This window comes from Phyllostomus hastatus, unplaced genomic scaffold, assembly GCF_019186645.2.
Source record: "Phyllostomus hastatus isolate PE091 unplaced genomic scaffold, TTU_PhHast_1.1 phas_scaffold_397, whole genome shotgun sequence".
Taxonomy (NCBI): Eukaryota; Metazoa; Chordata; class Mammalia; order Chiroptera; family Phyllostomidae; genus Phyllostomus; species Phyllostomus hastatus.
In genome coordinates, this window is record NW_025334029.1 from 6,864,345 (window position 1) to 6,882,751 (window position 18,407).

The window sequence follows — 18,407 nt, forward strand, 5'->3', positions numbered from 1 at the left end:
CTGTCACTTACTATCCACTTAGGGTATTATACAACTACCCTAAGGTATAGGGTGAGAGAAGGAGGATGTGGTATCCCTCCCCCTTTATGGCTTCCCTAACTCTGATGGTGAAAGAGCTCTTGCCACAACCACTCCAGGCTTTCAAGAAGGCCTCTCTTTCCAGCCTTCCACATTGGCCTAGCTTCCTCTAAGCCATGACAGGGTCTCTCAGGGATCCCTTGTACTGCTATGGTGCTGCTTACCCAGTCTAGGTCTCCCAAACTCTCCTCCTGATCAGAATCTCAAGGAAATTAGTAAAGTATACAGAATTAAGGCAAGTCTGTTTTATTTTTAATAACCTTAATTACATTTTATACTGATATGTTTAAGAGCAAAAGGAGATAAGGACCTACTCATCATGATACTCAAAGAAGTTTCTGTCTGGTGGTCTGGAAGCAGCTCAGAGACTGCACAGTGAACAAGTGCCAGAATTTGAATATGAACTCTTCCAATAGCAAGGCTAAGACTTACAACAAGATGCATTTCTGAATCCTCAGCTCTAGATTTCTAAATTTCAATTATAAATCAGCTTGTTACAAAGTCTCCCTTTAATATCACATTGGGAGAATGGAGGTTAAAAATTTATTGGAGGTAGTGGAACCCAGCCCCTACTTCTGCCTTGAATACCCTGTTTCTCTTGGGCAAGACCCTGTTCATTTGGACCCTCTTCCAGTCTTCTCTTTTCCCAGTCCCTGACTAACTAGCCAGCCCATTCTCACTCTAGACATGGTGTACCACTGTGAGCTCCACCTGGCCCTGGCTGGTGTGGCTCAGTGGACTGAGCACAAGACTGTGAAGCAAAGGGTCACTGGTTTGATTCCCAGTCAAGGCACACAGGTCCCTAGTAGGTAGCCTGAAATCCAAGACTTAACCCCAAAACATCTTTATTTCCTTCTCACACTCTGTGTCCGATGCAGGTCATCAAGGAAGTTTCTGCTTCTGGTAACCACTCAGGGACATACTGACACAGGCTTCAATTGACATGTCACATGTCAAGCTTCTCCAATCTTTGTAGCAGGGGGAAGAGAAAGTGGGAAGGGGACATCTCACACCAGTGATTAAACATTGCAGTGGTTGGAAAGGATACATATAACTCACATTGATAACACATTAACTAGAACTTGTAGCCCAACCCAACTATAAGGAGAGGTGATCTTTGCAGGGAAGTTATTTGCTCCTCTTCCCAGTCAGAGGTACTCATTGGTTCCTTTTGTTGTAGACTTCTCACCTTTAACTTTGACACATGAGTCAGCAACATACATTAAAATACCAAAATGCTTCCATTCATCACTGAGAGTGTTTGCTATTTTTGAAGGAGGGCTTTCTGGTTTGGGGGGGAAATTGTGCCTTCCAATTTGTCCTTCCAACCACTGTGAGCCAATCACCACTACTCCCATCTGGAGCAGTTGCAGTAGCTGAAAATCACACCTTCATGGTGTGTGGGTGTGGGTTCAGTGTTCAATAGGAGCTTAAGGCAGGCAATCATTCCCCTCATCCATTCCTCCCAGAAAAAAGGAAAGACAGTCCTTTACTATTTCAAACGTCTGCACTACCAAAATCCCAGAGGTCTTGGGGCCAAGAGCTGAAACCTGGCCCCTAGCTATGTCCAGGTTTGGGCTTTCTTACCTGAGCTTTCCACCTTTAGCACTGAAGATTTAGCATCCAGTTCTGGCTACAAGTAGAGGCTAACTGAGTTTGAAACACTAAAACAAAAACTGAGGAAGAAAGCAAGTCCTACTATAGCTGAATTGGTACTGGACAAACTGGAACTGAAGATGCCCCAGTCCTTCAATGAAATCTCTGCAAAAAAAGTAAACTTCTTTTAGAATCTCAGGTTTTCTGAATTCTTCTGAGACTCCTGTCAATAGTGGGAACAGCTGAAAAGAAGTGTGTGGACCAGAGACAGGGGTGGGCCAATTTCTAAGCTAGCAACTCCCAATGGGTGGATGAGATGGTATGGACTCTTTCCTCCTGCAGGGACCTCTCAGCCAATGAACTTGTGGCCTTATTTATGGGTAGCCCAAATTTCATTCAGAGAATGAGACTGCAGCCTTTCTAAATCAGGATTTTCAAATCCCATTTTGATGGTTCAGGAACTTCATTAAGACACTTCCATGACACATCCTGCCCAGATTGGTGGTAGTTCATGTGCTAGAGGAGGAGGCCTTCCACTGACATCTCAGGAAGCTCCTTGACCACTGTGGAATCACTCTGTGAGTCCTATCCTCTCACCATTTAAAGTACCTCTGACCTCAGGAAGGAAGAGACCCCTCTGTTTCTCCATTAAGTAACCCAAGCCCCAGTAGTGGGGATCTATGTAAAGGGTTTTCTGCAGGACAGCAGGATCTTCAGGACATCTCCAGAGCAAAACACCCCCTTGTCATGAGTCTCTGGAATCATACTGTCAAGTCATACATCTACAGGTACATCAAGACGTACTCTCCAGAGCTCCAGAGGTCATCACAAAGGTGAGTGTGGTGGGAGATGAAACGAACAGATCCGTGGCCCAGGTAGCTTTCTCCTAAGCCATGGCTAAGTACCAGGTCCTGCTCTTTGAAAACAAAGGCCCATGAAGGTAGCAAGGCCATCAATGTTGGAGACAAAGGAGGAGAGGGAGCTACCATTTCCTATCCTCCTCAATTCATATAATCTTCATCCTTTTTGTTACTGATCCCACCAATGTCCCCAGCTTCTTTCAGTCCTTTCCCCTGCAGCATTATTCATGCTCTACTTGACCCAGATCAGCGATTTTCAACTGCAGACTTTTAGAAAGTAGTTTACACGTGCCATGAGATGAAAAAAGTTGGAAATCTCTGCTCTAGATGATAGAATATATGAAGGTTCATTTTACTGTTCTGTATACTTATATGTATGGTTGATTTTTTATATGAATATTTTTTAAATTTATTTATTTATTTTTAGAGAGGGAAGGGGAGGAGAGAGAGAGAGAGAGAGAGAGAGAGAGAGACACGTCAATGTGCGGTTGCTGGGGGCCGTGGCCTGCAACCCAGGCATGTGCCCTGACTGGGAATCGAACCTGCAACAGTTTGGTTCGCAGCCCACGCTCAATCCACTGACCTATGCCAGCCAGGGCAATCATTTTTATAATAATTTAAAAAGTAGGTTTTTACTCCCTCTGTAGTTGATTTTTGTATAGTGACAGGAGGGCTTCAGTTGTATTTTGTTTTCTATATGGATTTCCAGTTGTTTGACTGTCATTCATTAAAGACTGTCTTTTCCCCACTGGCCTGAAATTGCACCCTTTTCATAAATCAAGGGCCCACATATAACCATGTCTATTTCAGGGGTTTATTCAGCTCTGTCGATCCACTTGTTAACCTATGCATCCATACCACAAACTTACTAACTATAGCATTTTCACAATTCTTATCTAGTAACACAACTTCTCTTATCTTCTAATAGCTCAAGAGTGCATTGGCCTAATTGATATCAATTTAAATTTTAGAAACACTGTGTTATGTTGTATACACAAATGTCCATAACTACATACATTCACCCACAAAACCTTTTGGACTTTTTATTGGAATTGCAGTCAATCTATAGATTAATTTTAGGAAGAACTAACATTTACAATATTGACTCTTTACATCCACAATTGTATTATATTTTATATTTATGTAATTTATTTAGATAAATTCATTAATTAGATAAATTCATTAATTTATCTAAATAACTTTTTACATTTAAGTTATTAAATGTTAAAATATAAATGTTAAAATGTTTGGCTAAAATTATTCTTGATATTTTGGTATGATATGTTACAGATTACATTTTGTTCACTTTCTTTTTTAAAATTTTATTTATTTTTTATTTTTTAGAGAGGGGAAGGGAGAGAGAAAGAGAGGGAGAGAAGCATCAATGTGTGGTTGCCTCTCACATGCCCCCCACTGGGGACCTTGCCAACAACCAGGCAGGCACCATGACTGAGAATCGAATCAGTGACCTTTTGATTTGCAGGCCGGCCAGCACTCAATCCACTAAGCCACACCAGCCAGGGCACATTTTGTTTACTTTCACTTTCATACTGTTTGTTGTTGTTATTAAAACAAAGTTTACCTTTTGTATATTAATGTTAAACCCAGCAACCTCTATATACACTGTCATTGATTCAATAGTTTAACTTTAGCTCTTTTGAATTTTCTTCACACACAATCTAATCATCTATTGTGGCAGCTTTGTTTCTTATATTTTTCTGCTTCTACTACTGCACTGGATAGTATCTCTATCAAAATATTGAATAGAATTGGTGATAACAGATATCCTTTTCTAGTTCTCAATTTCAACTTAAAAGCTTTCAACTTTTCCTGATATAAGTAGAATGTTTGCTGTAGGTTTTTTCACACATATTCTTTATCTAGTTTGTTAAATTTTCCCTTTTTAAATTTTTAAATAAACTTTTAATTTTAGAATGGTTTTACATTTACAAAAGTTTTTGCAAAGATAGTACAATAAGTTACCATATGCTCCACATTCATTTCCTCTATTAACATGTTATATTATGGTACCCTTGTCATAATTAATAAAGTAATATTGTTACAATATTACTAACAAAAGTCCACACTTTGTTCAGATTTCTATACCTTTTATCTAGTGTTCTTTTTTTGTTTCAAGATCCCATGAAGGATCTCACATTACATTTACTCATCATGCCTCCTTAGGATACTCTTGGCTGTGACAGTTGCACAGGCATTCATTATTTTTTATGACTTTGACAGTTTTAAGGAGTACCAGTCAGACATATTGTAGGATGCCACTCAAAATTTTTCTGATTATTAGCATATTCAATAGAGTGGTGAATTTAATGAACAGTTTGTAAGGAATAAAAATTTGATTTAACATTAGAAACTCCTTTCAGAAGGAGCTCCTACCCTTTGTGACAGCATGGATGGAACTGGAAAGCATTGTGCTAAGTGAAATAAGCCAGGCAGTGAAAGACAAATACCATAGGATCTCACCTTTAACAGGAACCTAAACAACAAAACAAACAAACAAGCAAAATAAAACCTAAGACACTGAAATAGAGAACAGGCTGACAGTGACCAGGGAGGAGAGGGGAGGGAATTTCAGGGAAAAAGGGGAAGGGTTTACAGGAACAAGCATAAAGAACACATGGACAAAAACTAGGGTGGGTAGAAATGGGAAGGAGGTGCAGAGGTATGGGGTATGTGGGCTGGGATGGGAGTAAAGGACAGAAAACTGTACTTGAGCAATGATTAAAATAAATTTTTTTTAAAAAACCCTTTCAATTGTAATTCCCTACATTAACAAATTAGAGGAAATAAAAAATACTTGATCATGTCAATAGATAAAGAAAAAGTCTTTTAAAGAAATCCAAGATGAGTTCACAGTATAAACTAAGATTATAGTAACTTTCAATTCTTAAAACAAGAAACACACTTAAATGTGAAATGTTAGAGGCAGCTCCATTAGAATCAGAAACTACACACAGATGTATATGCTCACCCCTACCATTCATAACTGTACTGAAACACAACACCAGAGCTCTGGATGTCACAGAAGTAAGATGTATAAATATTGAAAATAAAGAAATAGTGTTGAAAATAGTGTTTGGTGACAATCTCATTATCTATTTTGAAAATTCAAAGGTATAGTAGGCACATGAGATATTTGAGTGAATGAGACCAGATAGTATATGAAAGATTACTATAACAAAATAAAGAGCTCTGCCACTAATTCAGTAACTAATGAGAACACGTAACAGAAAACACCAAATTTACAACAGCAACAATATCAAAAAATCACCTATGAAAAATCCTACCAAAAATGTACGAGATCTATGTAGCTATATAAAAAACTATATAACTACTGTACATATAATTATGTATATTATAAAATGTATGACATGTATAAGCTATATAATATATTATATCTGACATATCTAATATATCATTTATTTGCATATCACATCTTACGAGGCCTGTCCAGAAGGTATCCAGCCATGTACTATGAAAAGTAGAGACATTTATTGAAGAAGATTCAAGATACAAGAAACATCATACATAGGACAATGACACCTCAGTCCCCTTCAAAGTAGGCACCTTGGGACCTCACACAGTTCTTTCATTCACCATCAGCTGCCCTGCCATATTTACCTGAATCTCAATTAATGGTCTGAGATTTCTTCCCTCTAAAAGGTGATTTTAGTTTTGGGAAAAGCCAGAAGTCACAGGGCACCAAATCTGGGCTGTAGAGGGGCTAAGTCCCCTGGGTGATTTGATGTTTCACCAAAAAACTGCATGAGAAGTGATGGATGAGCAGGGGTATTGTCATGATGAAGCTTCCAATCACCAGTTGCCCATAGCTACAGCCTTCTGAATCATCTGAATAGTTATTGTGGAGAAATGTTCAGGCTTACTGCCAAATTTGATGCAGATCCATTGCTCTACTTGCTCAGTCATTTTGCATGCGACAGCTGCACTTACTCACTCTATGGCATCTACTGCCCCCACTGACTAGTACAGTGAAGTTGTCATTGTTCATGCATGTTATTTCCATCCACTCTTCTTGGCTCTCAGGCTACATCGATGTCACACAAACTATTCTTTTTATATCAACAATGGCTGGAATTTTTCTGGACAGACCTCGTGTATGTGGTTTACAGGGTCTGGAACAAATAATGCCACTTTTTATTACAAAATATTTTATTACAAAACCATAAGCATGTAATTCTGTAACATAAAAATATCATGCTCAATCACACCATATATTTTAGGTGAAATATTCAAATTGCTGTTCATCTCATGTGAGACATTCACATACCCTATCAACCACACTCAGGCAAGTCTTACTTCTGCCAGACCCAGGATACTTTTATATATCTGTGTAAATATATATATATGCAAGTTTACTGATAGGTTTGGGTAAATGTAGTCCCAAATAAATGAATCAGTATATCATATTCATTGATGTGGACCAGAATATTGTAAACATGTAGATTCTGCTTTAATGATTTACAAATTTAATGCCTTACCTATAACTGCCAAGATGACAACTAAGCTCACACTGCTAACTTCTGCTCTCCAAATCAAACCTGAAAAACTATAGAAGGAAGCAGAGAGGGGTGGAAATCAACAAGGAAATCTTTTTGAAAAACTCATGAGAAAGCCCTGGGGGAGACTAAAGACTGTAGTGAGCTGTCCTGTGGAAACTGAAGACTTATGTTTGGGATGGAGGCTTGGGAAGCAGTGGCATAGGGATAGACTCTAGCCTGCATAGATGAAGATGACAGAGTGAGTAGACAAAAATATTTAAACTCCTTTCCTGCTTCATTGCACAATTCTGAGGCCCTCAGACCACACATGGACAAAGATGCTGTTGATTTGAGGCATGTGATTCTGGAATCTGTGCTATAGCTATCTGAAACTGCCTTAGTGTGTAAGGACTGGTTTGTAAAAAAAATTATTATGTAAACCTAATATAAAAATGGACTAGAAATAGAATAACTAGTGAACTGCACATAGTGGGAATAGGTATTCTTCCATGAAAAAAATATATATACACACACATACATATATATATATATATTTTAAAATTATATTCTAAAAATATACTAGGTAGAGATGTAAAATGTATTACTTCTATGAATTAGTGTCAAAAAGTGAAAACACCAGTACTAAGCAAGGCAAAGGCAGATAATCACAAACTGGCAGAATTTCCTCAAATTCCTGCTGCTATTCAGCAACTTCAGTAAAAACAAAACTTTTACAACACAGGGTTTCCAAAGTGTCAGTCAGGCTGGTGAAGAGATGTCATGGGAAACAGGACTTCTTTTCTGACTTTCCCCCAAGGTCCTGGATGCCACAGCTCCCTGTCTAGCATTTGTCTGGCTCATTACTGCAGTGATCTTTTCAAGGGTTGTGAGGAGACTCCTGAGACCCAAGGGATCTACCTGCCTCATAACAGAAGGCACTACAGAAGCCAACTCTGGACATTACTGTCAGCTTTGGGGAATCCCAGGCAAGACTCTCAGGCTAAGTACCCCCAAACCATCCCCCAACCTCCTCAGGGAACTTGGGAGCTCAGGACAAGGTCTGAAAGGAGCAACCTCAGGTCCACAGGGGGCAGGGCCCTGACTCTGCCTCAAATCAAAGCGAGAACTGGGAGGAAAGACAAAGGAACTCTGGACCCTAGAACAGTCAGTCCTGGGAGGCCAGGAGAGCAGAATGACCAGAAACAGTGAATTATAACTTCCATATCTTCCAGTTCTGACACTCTAGGGGCTCCATGGAAGAGCACATCCTCTCAGATCAGTAGAGGGTATGTCCAGGACATGACTGGAGTCAACATGACGATCCTGAAGAAGATCCAATTTGGGAGTGGGAGGCCAGAAGTCTGGAAAACCAAAAGCCCAACCACCTCACTGAAGAGAGGAAATGAGGTATAGAGGAGGTCTCAAGGGAAGCTGAACCCAAGAGTCTGAGGAGGGTGATTTGAGAAGACAAATGTAGGTGTCACAAGGTGAGCATATATCATGGAATGAGAAGGGCTCCTATGAGAAAGAAATGGAAACTAGACTTCACGTCAAGATGGAGGCATAAGTAAACATACTTCACCTCCTTGTGCAACCATAGAATTAGAACTAGATCTAAAAACAAATAAAACCCAAAATAATCAGAAAAGTGAGCTGTATGGAAGTCTGACAACCAAATATTTAAAGAAGCCACATTCATCCAGATGGGTAGGAGGGATGGAGTCACAGAGATAGGCAGAGATGCACAGTGTGGTACAGAGAGCCAGCAGCAAAGGCTAAACACACTGTCCCACATTCATGTGTGGTAGATAAAAATTGGAAGGGATACCTTGGGAGCCAGCAATCCCAGCCCCAGGCCAGACCACACAGTCCAGGGTTCCTGCACCAGGAAGATAAATCCCCATAACTTCTTTCTGTAAAAACCAGTTGGGGTAGGGTCAGTGGAAGAAACGGACAGATTTGCAGGAGACTCTGTTTAAAGGGCCTGCATGGAGTCTGAATGTGAGTAAATCCACCTACCCTATGATTCAGCACCAGGGCAACAGCTGGAAGGGCACAAGTGGCATACAGGGGAAAAGTGAGGAGACTGAAAACAGGGTGAATGCTGGGAGACAGCTTCCTCCCAGGTAAACTACCAGAAGCTAGGTAGCAGCATTGTCCCCTCTCCAAGCCCTCTCCCCACACAGAGACATAAAGCAGTGAAATAGTGTGCCCCACCCTAGCAATTACCTAAGGCTCTGCCCCCACACAATTTATAGGTACCTTTTCTACAATAGGCCATGCTATTAAGACAGGGAATCAAAGCAGCTCTACCTAATACACAGAAACAAACACAGGGAGGCTGCCAAATTGAAGAGATAAAGATATATGGCCTAAATGAAAGAACAGAACAAAACCTTAGAAAAAGAACTAAATGAAACAAAGATAACCAACCTATCAGATGCAGAGTTCAAAATACTGGTGATCAGAATGCTCAAATAACTCACTGAGTACAGCAACAAAATAAAGGAAGAAATGAAGGTTACACTAAGTGAAATAAAGAAAAATCTGCAGAGAACCATCAGTGGAGGGGAGGAAGCTGAGATTCAAATGAACAATTGGGAACATAAGGAATAAATAAGCATTCAACCAGAACAACAAGGAGAAAAAAGAATTCAAAAAACAAGGATAGTATAAGGACCCTCTGGGACATCTCCAAATGTACCAACATCCAAATCATAGGGATACTAGAAGGAGAAGAGGAAGAACAAGAAATTGAAAACTTATTTGAAAAAATAAGAAAGAAAACTTCCCTCATTTGGTGAAAGAAATAGATATACAAGCCCAGGTAGCACAGAGAATCCCAAATAAGTTGGACCCAATAAGGACCACACCGAGATACATCATAATAAAAATGCCAAAGGTTAAAAATAAAGAAAGACTCTTAAAAGCAGCAAGATAAAAAGCAGAGAGTTACCTACAAAGGACTTCCCATAAGACTGTCAGCTTTCTCAAAAGAAACTTTGCAGGCAAGAAGGGACTGTCAAGAAGTATTCAAATTGGTGAAAGGCAAGGACCTATAAACTAGATTACTCTATCCAGCAAATCTGTCATTAAGAATGAAAAGACATATAAAGTTCTTCTGGTACAAGGTAAAGCTAAAGGAGTTTATCCTCACCAAGCCATTATTACATGAAATGTTAAAGGGACTTATTTGAAAAATAAGAATATAAAAACTATGGACATTAAAATGGCAACAAATTCACAAGTATCAACAACTGAATCTAAAAAACAAAGTAAGCAAACAACAAGAACATGAACAGGATCATAGATATGGAGATCATTTGGAGGGTTATCAGCTGGGAGGGGAAAGAAGGAGAATAGGGGAAAATGTGCAGGGATTAAGAAGCATAATTGGTAGGTACCAAATAGACAGGAGGATGTTAAGAATAATGTAGGAAATGGAGAAGACAAAAAACTTATATGCATGACCCATGGACATGAACTAAGGGGGTGGGAACTAAGCTGGAGGGAAAGGGGGTACTGGGCAGATGGGAACAAAGGAAAATTGGGACAACTGCAAAAGTATAATCAATACATATATTTTTAAAGAAAAAAATGGAAACTAAAGCCAATGCTGTTGTGATCCAGAGAGGGGTGAGAGTTGGGGGCAAGCAGAGCTCCAGTAGGGACTGTTCAGGAGAGCGGAGGGTACAACTATCCAGTCACATACCAACATCATAGGAAGCACTGTGTCTGAAGTGCATGGAGTAGCACTGGGGTTCAGGAACAAGAGGAGTGCTCCAACCAGTTGGGGATCCCAGCCCTACTCTAGGGGCAGTTTGACCCAGGGTGAGAAAACAGGATTTAGTTTGGGCCATCTGAAGAGGACCAACCAACCAGCAGGAGCACCTGGAAGAGAACAAATCAGGAAACTGGTGGTGGGGTGATTGACAGAGGGGGATGCTACCAACTGAGACTAAGCCCACCACCATCTTCTGGAAGGTACAGCCTCCCAGGGGCCCATCTGACCCAGGCAGTCCTGGTGGTAGCCAAGCTGGGACTAACTAGGATCTTGCCCTTGAGCAATCAAGGAGGCCATCAGCAGGCCTGCCATACCTGTAGGAGTGGGAGTAGAGTAGGATCATTATTTTTCAACCTGGCAAATGCCTAGCAACATGAAACAATGTGCCTAGCAGCAGAGAAGAGCCCTTTCTGGCCATCTAAACCTTATTTTTCTGTACTTTCTGAAAAGAGAGAAGCTGGAGACTCCTCCACACTTGGCCAGGGTCCACTTCAGACCAGCTGTGAGCCACCTTTGTGACATCACATGACCAATAAAGAGGACTGTGACTTCAGCAGCTGCTTGCCCCATGACTGAGACTCCAGAATTTGGGGGGCTGTATATATATTGGGCATCCCTGCTGTGACCAAAGGCACTTCTGACCCTAGTGTTCAGTGATACAATCTGTGTGTCAAATGCTGTTTGTTCTAGAGCAGATCCATGGCTAGTCCAAATATTAATGAGATGGACAAAGCCAAGCTGGAACCATCAGAGGATAGAGCACCACCAATAAGGGTCCAAGCTGATACATCCCTGGATCCAAATGTGGATCGAAGGGAGGCTTTGGAGGAGCACAGAGACCAACCCCAGAGCCAAAATCCAAGCCCCCAAGACAATTTTCAACCACAGAACCCAAACCAAGTCACTGCAAACATAGGAGGAAACAACATTTCTTCTTGGGCTGTCCTTCCCAAGAAAACTTTGGAGGATAGTGGAGGACAATACCTTCATGTCTGTGCAGTGGACTGAAAATGGAGACACCCTGATCATCAAGGAAGATCTTTTCCAGAGGGAGGTTCTTTGCCACAGGGGCACAGAGAAAAATCTTCAAATCAGACAGCCTGAAGAGTTTCATCTGTCTGATGAACCTCTATGGATTCAGCAAAATACGCATAATGGACTCTTCGGTTGGTTCTCCAGGAAACAGGTTGATGATAAAGTAGGAAGTCCTGTTTCCCATGTTCTCTGTTACTTGAACATCTTTCTATTAGACCAATATTGAAAGGATTTTATTTCAGGGGATAACTCTTTTTTCACATGAGACTGTATTGAAAGATGAGAAAGTATAGATTTTCATATAAAACTATCACCCCCTTAGAGATTCTTGTTTCCTAACCTGAAGGGATGACCTAAGACAAGACTCTGAGAGGCTAGTTAATATCAAAGAGATGCATTTTCTCCCAGAGTGACTAAAATGATTAATTTTGTTTCAGATCTACCACAATTCCAACTTTCAAATAGACAAGACTTGGCTCGTCAAGAACTTCAGGAGAGAAGGCAACTGGATGGCTACTACTGCTTGGCCAGGGACCAGCGCAACACCTCCAAAGAGGAAAAAGAAGCAGGTAGCCCCTACAGGACACTGACCAAGAATTAACCATAGAGGAGGCTCCAAAGCAGCTGACCCAAAGACCCAGAAGAAAGCCCCAAGTGCTCAGGGACCCAGTAGCACCTGGTCATTCAAGTTCTCGGGTCTGTGGTCCACAAGCAGTGCCATGACAGTCCATTGCCCAAGTGAGCCAGGTGGCCCGAGTGGGGAGAGCACATCTGAGAATGTCACGTTTGCGCCCACAGCTCCTGCCAGAACCAATGGCACAGGGGAACTGCCCACCAGCCACCCAGATTACCCACTGTATGATTCGGTGATGTCTTTGTACAACACCTGTTATTCCATCCTGATGGCTGCCCTTTCAGTCATGGCCTCACCCACAGACCCCGATGAGGAGGAGGAGGGCTCCTCTGATGACTGCCATGCACTCTGTGAGCAATTCAGGGACAATACAGGCCCCCAAGCTCCCAATGACAGAGAACAATCACCACTTTTGTAACCACCAATCCATTTTCAGCTTTAATAAAGAAAAGCACAACTCCATGGTAGTAAATTAACAATGAGAATTGTGAGTCTGTGTTCTCTTGTTTCCATGCTACACACACCTCATCAGATGAGCCCTAGGAGGCTAGCTATCCTGGCCCGACACAGGTGTTTGTCCCCATTGTCCTCATTCATTTTCACACACTCATCCAAGGGCCTGCTAGGGAGCTCTGAAGCAAGCTCAGGAAGATCGGGTCCCCTGAGCCTCACCTGCTGGCCAGGAGACAGAACTGCCTGACTCCTGACCTTGGGTGGATCACCTTCCAATAGTCATGTACCTTAAAACAGGAGGGTCTTTCCTCACGGGTCCCCCAGTGATGCCAGGAAGTTTCTGACCAGCAGCTGAGCATCTCCAGCCCAATTTCCAGGGACCTCCCAGAGAGACCCACCTAAAACGAGGGCCACCCTATCTGCTCAGCCGTCTGCAACCATGGCAGTCTGGCTCAGAAGACGGGCCATTCCAGTCAACCCCTGGGAGAAAGCCCATCATCCTCACAGCTAACAAGCAGTAGGAACTCTCCTAGAAGGAACCCAAATAAATAAAAGATTGCCCACAAAACACACAAACAATCAAAGAAACAAAATACTCATCATTTTTTCCATCAGAGCTCTATTTCAGATCCTCTCTTTGGTCACAAAGTAGCTATGTGACATGTCTAACACATGGCTTCATGAGCCAAGGGACACTTTTACAACAGAGCAAGAGTCACTTGCCAGGGCAGACAGGTGCTGTGTTTCAAAGTCTGATGTCCCCTTCATGGTGCATGAGGCAGTCCCGCCCCTGGCTGGTCACCCTCGGGCAACCATTCAGGGCCCGCTCCCAGCCCTCCCACAACATCCCCTGGATGCTGCTGAAGCATTCTATGAGTTTGACCAGAACAAAGAGAGGAGAAAACATGTAAGGGAGTCCTGAACACTAACCTGTTCTCTTAAAACACGTTTCTTTGTACAACTCAGGCATGAGCAGGACCTAAATGAGTGACAACACCAAGATACTTAATGGAAGCTTTGCCTTTTTTCTAAAGGTCAAAGTCCTTGAGACTGTCAATAAGTCCAGGGAGGCATCCCCTGAGGAAAGCCTGGTGCATCTGAATGCAGAAGGCTGTTTACGTGAACAGCAGGTGGTGGGTAGCGCTCTCCACTGTGGTGCCAATTCAGATTAAGCCTGATTTATGTGTCTGCGGCAGGATGGTGTGTTGATGGTCATGAGTCAGCTGGTTTCTCGGTAACCTTCCTGTGAGGAGTCCTCCTGCCCCATGGGGATTAAGTGCTCTGGGATGTCCACCTGGAAGATATCCTTTCCACCTCTCCTGGGTATGGGCTCCAGTAACCACCTGGGGTTTGAAAGTGCAGTCAGGTACTTCTGCTTCAGGTTGGTCAGTACAGCTTGATTTTCCAGTTCCACAAGCTCATCGGGGACTAAGTTTTCCGGGCACTGCAAAGTTTCCCCAATGTCAACGAGCCCTGTGCACCAAGAGAGAAGCACAGAGATGTTTTTCCTTCCATAAACCAAGGCCTGCCTATGAGAGAAAATGGTTATTCAACGTTATAACCATTAGGGACTAAGCTGATATTGCCAAATGGACACAGAGTGAACTGGGTCCCTCTCACTGTGTGCACTTCCAATGTGTGCAACTACGTTCAGGGAATTCTGGGTGAGGCCGGGGCAGAGAGAGGAATGAAGAGGACAGGGCCTTGTCCTCAACAACTCCACCCAAGAATGGGCAGGTTCCAGCCAGACTGCTGAGGGCAGCACGTACAGGTCAGAAGGGCCCCGGCTGCTGTGGGGAACCCACAGACCATCAGCTCCCAAGCACTTCACCAGGTGAAAGGAGCTGATGTGGGACCTCAACCACTGAGGGGTGAAGGAATTTGCTCAGGTGCCCATGGAGAGTGGGGGTGAGGCAGGTGTGTGATGCCTGAGTCTGGAGGTCACCCGACCCTCTCTGTGTGCTGTACAGCCTCTCGTGGCCTGCCACACAAACACACACATGTGTATGCACACAAGCCCACATGTATACACACAGGCAATACCACATGCAGCCTTGGAATGGTCCCTGCCTCTCACACCACCAACAAGACCTGAGGCCCAGAGTGGACAAAAGGGTTCGCCCAAGGTCCTGGAAACTTGTCCCACGGACGCCCAGCCCAGGGTCCGCTGCTGCCCCTTTGAAGGTGTGCTGCTTAAAGAAACCACAGCCCCACACCAACAGGTTCAAAAGAAAACAAGCCCCAAAACTCCTGAGCAAGGTCCTCAGGAGTTCTGAGGTGTCTGAGCGGCGCTTGGGGGTGTGGCCACTTGCCAGCTATCACTCCACGGCCATACTTCTCCCCTTCCCGAAGCAAGGACTGAATCTGAGCGGGGTTCCTCCCCAGCCTCTGCAGCAGCAGTTCCCTCCAGACGGCATCTTCCCAGTCCCTGTGAGCAATGTGGATGGCGATGGTACAGTGACGGTGGCTGCTCAGCAAAGGACGCCAACGAGTCTCCAGAGTTTTGACCCCATTTAAGACAAAACCTGCATAAGGCTGCCGGAAGGAAAGGCAGCAGAACTTCATCTCCCCAGAGATCCGTGGGCCTCACATGGCCTGCGGAAACACAGAGCACCAATGTCAATAAGCATCATGCACCAGCCCACCAAGCTCATGGCCTGTGGGCTGACCTGCACCCACTGTCCCCTGGAGACCCAGGAACCCCGCTGACAGGGATGGTGGGGGAGCAGAGAGTGTTGGCTCTTTCTTCCTATCACCAAGCAGTCAGCTGGCAGGCCCAAGGAAAGGGGCTGGCGATGAGGATGCCTCATCTATCAGATGGAATCTTTGGGGAACTCAAGGAAGAAGGTGGGGAGAGCTCCAGAAAGGAAGTCAGGACAGGGTGTGGTCAGTTCTACAAAGGAGGTCACTGAGGCCAAGGGAGCACAGAGTGGGGAAGGAGGGACCTTCGGCTTCACCCCGGGTGGGCGGGTTCTAGTCCTCTCCCAGCAATGACCACCCTGGGCTTTGCTTCTTCTCCCCATCCACCTCAACACTCTCAGCTCCTTGGCCTTGCCACCCCCCAAGGCACTGCAGGTCCCCCAAGCACGGTGGCCCCTCCCCCAGGGCTGTAGAGAGCATATCCTTGGGATCCAGCCTGAGCTGGGCCCTGGGGACACCATGTGACCTCAGATAATCCTGTCAGGTGTCTCCTCTGGACCCTTTTGGGTACCACCCTCCTCCATCCTCTTCCTACCCCACTGGTTTCCACTGTCAGCAGGCATCCTGGCCCTCACCAGAGCTTAGAGAAATGAACAACAGGAGCAGGAACAACTGGCACCAGTATGCATGCCCTGGTCCCATGCTTGGCCCTGGAATGAGCATGATCCACGGATCCTAGAATTCAATCCTCAAATAACTGGGTAGGGGTAGCTCCACCGTCACCCTACTCTACAGTTAAGAAGGTGGCACCAAGGGATGAACAGATGACCCACAGTCATGGGGGAACCTGACTGCATGAACCCCCTGTCCTTGACTCCTTTCCTTGTACCTGGGGAAGGGGTCCTTCTTCCTCACTGGAGGATGAAGCTGTGTCGTGGGAGGAGCAGGGCCCTGGGCCACAGACTCAGCGGGGTCAGAGTACCTGCTGGACCCTCGGTCTCCAAGGGGTTGTGAGTACCTGGCACCTGCCTAACAGGACAGTCACAACTGGTGGCTGCCCATCATCACCATGGGGCTGAGCCTCGGCTCTGCCCTCCACCCATGAGCAGCCCCACTCTCGTCTGTCTCTCCCCTCCTGTCTTTAAAGGACATAAACCTCACCTCAGCTATTATGTCCTCGTGTTTATGAAAACACACCCACTCTCAAAGACAAGGCCTGGAGGACAAAGCTGCCTCGTGTTCACTCCTGTCCCAATCCGCTGTCCCGCCAGTCCCTTTGCCCAGCTCCTCCGCCTTCCCTCCCTTTCTCTGGCTGGGCCACCTTCCCCTGTGTTCTGGACCCCACCCCTCTTGTGCACTCAAGGACCTTGTTCCTGAGACCTTATCCATTAAGAAAAGGGCTTGACAGAGGTAATCAAGTTAAAATGAGACCCTCATCCAATGACTGGTGTCTTCATCTGAAGGGGGAATTTACAGACAGACATGCACTCAGGAGAGTAATGCCTTGTGAAGATGAAGGTCAAGATCTACAAGGCAAGGGATGCCAAAGCTTGCCTGCAAACCATCAGAACCTTGGGGACCAGGATGGACAGATTCTCTCTCAGTCCCCAGAAGAGGCAAACTCGGTGGACACCTTGATCTCGGACTTCCAGCCTCTGGAACTGTGAGACAATACCTGTCTGTTGTTTAAGCCACTCGAGCCATGGCTCTTTGATGTGACCAGCCCAACAAATGACTACAGAGGCATAGGCTCTTCCTGCATATCTCCACAGGGCAGAGAACAGTTTTGCCATTGGCAACACTTCAAGCACATTCCTTCACCTCTGTACATTTTCTTCTAGCCTATTTTTTGCTGCCTGCATGGTATCCCCTTGTTGGCTGCCCCACGATTTACTGAGTTTCTCCTACTGATGAAGAAAGAGTCACAGGCTGCTTTGCACTTCCTGCCACTCTAAAGGACACTACCACAAACACTCGTTGACTGAAGACTTGTTGGGAGGACGCCTGGGTCACACACATGCACTTCTGAGATGCTGATACATGCCAGCAAACGGCCTTCCACCGAAGCTCACCCATGTATGCTCTACCAACCATGGGCCTGGTGCCATTTCCTCACATGCTTGTCGGCCTTGAGCATCATCACTGTGCTTAACCTTTGCCCATCTGACGGGTGACAAAGGTTGCCCTAGTCATCGGGTTTGGATTATTTATGACGGAGGCCAGATGTTCCCCTGTGGCCTGGCCGCTTCTTTTTCTTCTGCTGAGATATATGCCTGGTTTCCACCATTGAGTCCCTTGGCCCTTTTCTCACCAACCCCACAAAATCACAACAAGGAGACCTGAACTGTGTGGGTGGCACCCCCAGGGAGAACTGAGGTAACAGTGAAGGCACGGAGGGGGCTGAGTGCCCTCCTGTCACACAATGCAGAGAACCTGCTTAGTGGCCTGAGGAAGAAACACTCTTCCACTTGTCTCTGCTTCTTCACCTGCATGAGGGCAAGAGGGATAATGAGAAAAGGTCATTAGGAACAAGACAGCAATGTTGGCTAATATACCAGAACAGTCTTCTACACAGCAGGGATTGGAAACCATCAGGACCGAGGGGGTTCCAACTAATGGGAAACACACATGACCCTGGCCTTTCACTCACAGTTTGTTTCTCCAAATCAGAGCAGTGGCTCTCTCCTCCCCTGCCTGGTCACGGACCACATGATGGCCCAGCTAGCCTGCACAGAAAATCATTTCATGTAGGCGGGTGGTGTCCTTACAGCCTAGCAGACGCTGTGTTCAAGAGGAGAAAACTCTCACCT

The 18,407-nt window shown here is 44.6% G+C and overlaps 1 protein-coding gene across 1 annotated transcript; it reads right to left on the reverse strand.

Annotated features, from left to right (window-relative positions):
- Window positions 1–13,558: 13,558 nt before the first annotated feature.
- LOC123807053 (protein EOLA1) lies at window positions 13,559–15,541 on the reverse strand. The gene is made up of 2 exons (XM_045820508.1): window positions 15,270–15,541; window positions 13,559–14,430 (listed from the first exon to the last, which is right to left on the reverse strand). Exons 1-2 carry the CDS (start codon window positions 15,520–15,522, stop codon window positions 14,177–14,179), a joined length of 507 nt encoding a protein of 168 aa, XP_045676464.1. The 5' UTR covers window positions 15,523–15,541; the 3' UTR covers window positions 13,559–14,176.
- Window positions 15,542–18,407: the final 2,866 nt, after the last annotated feature.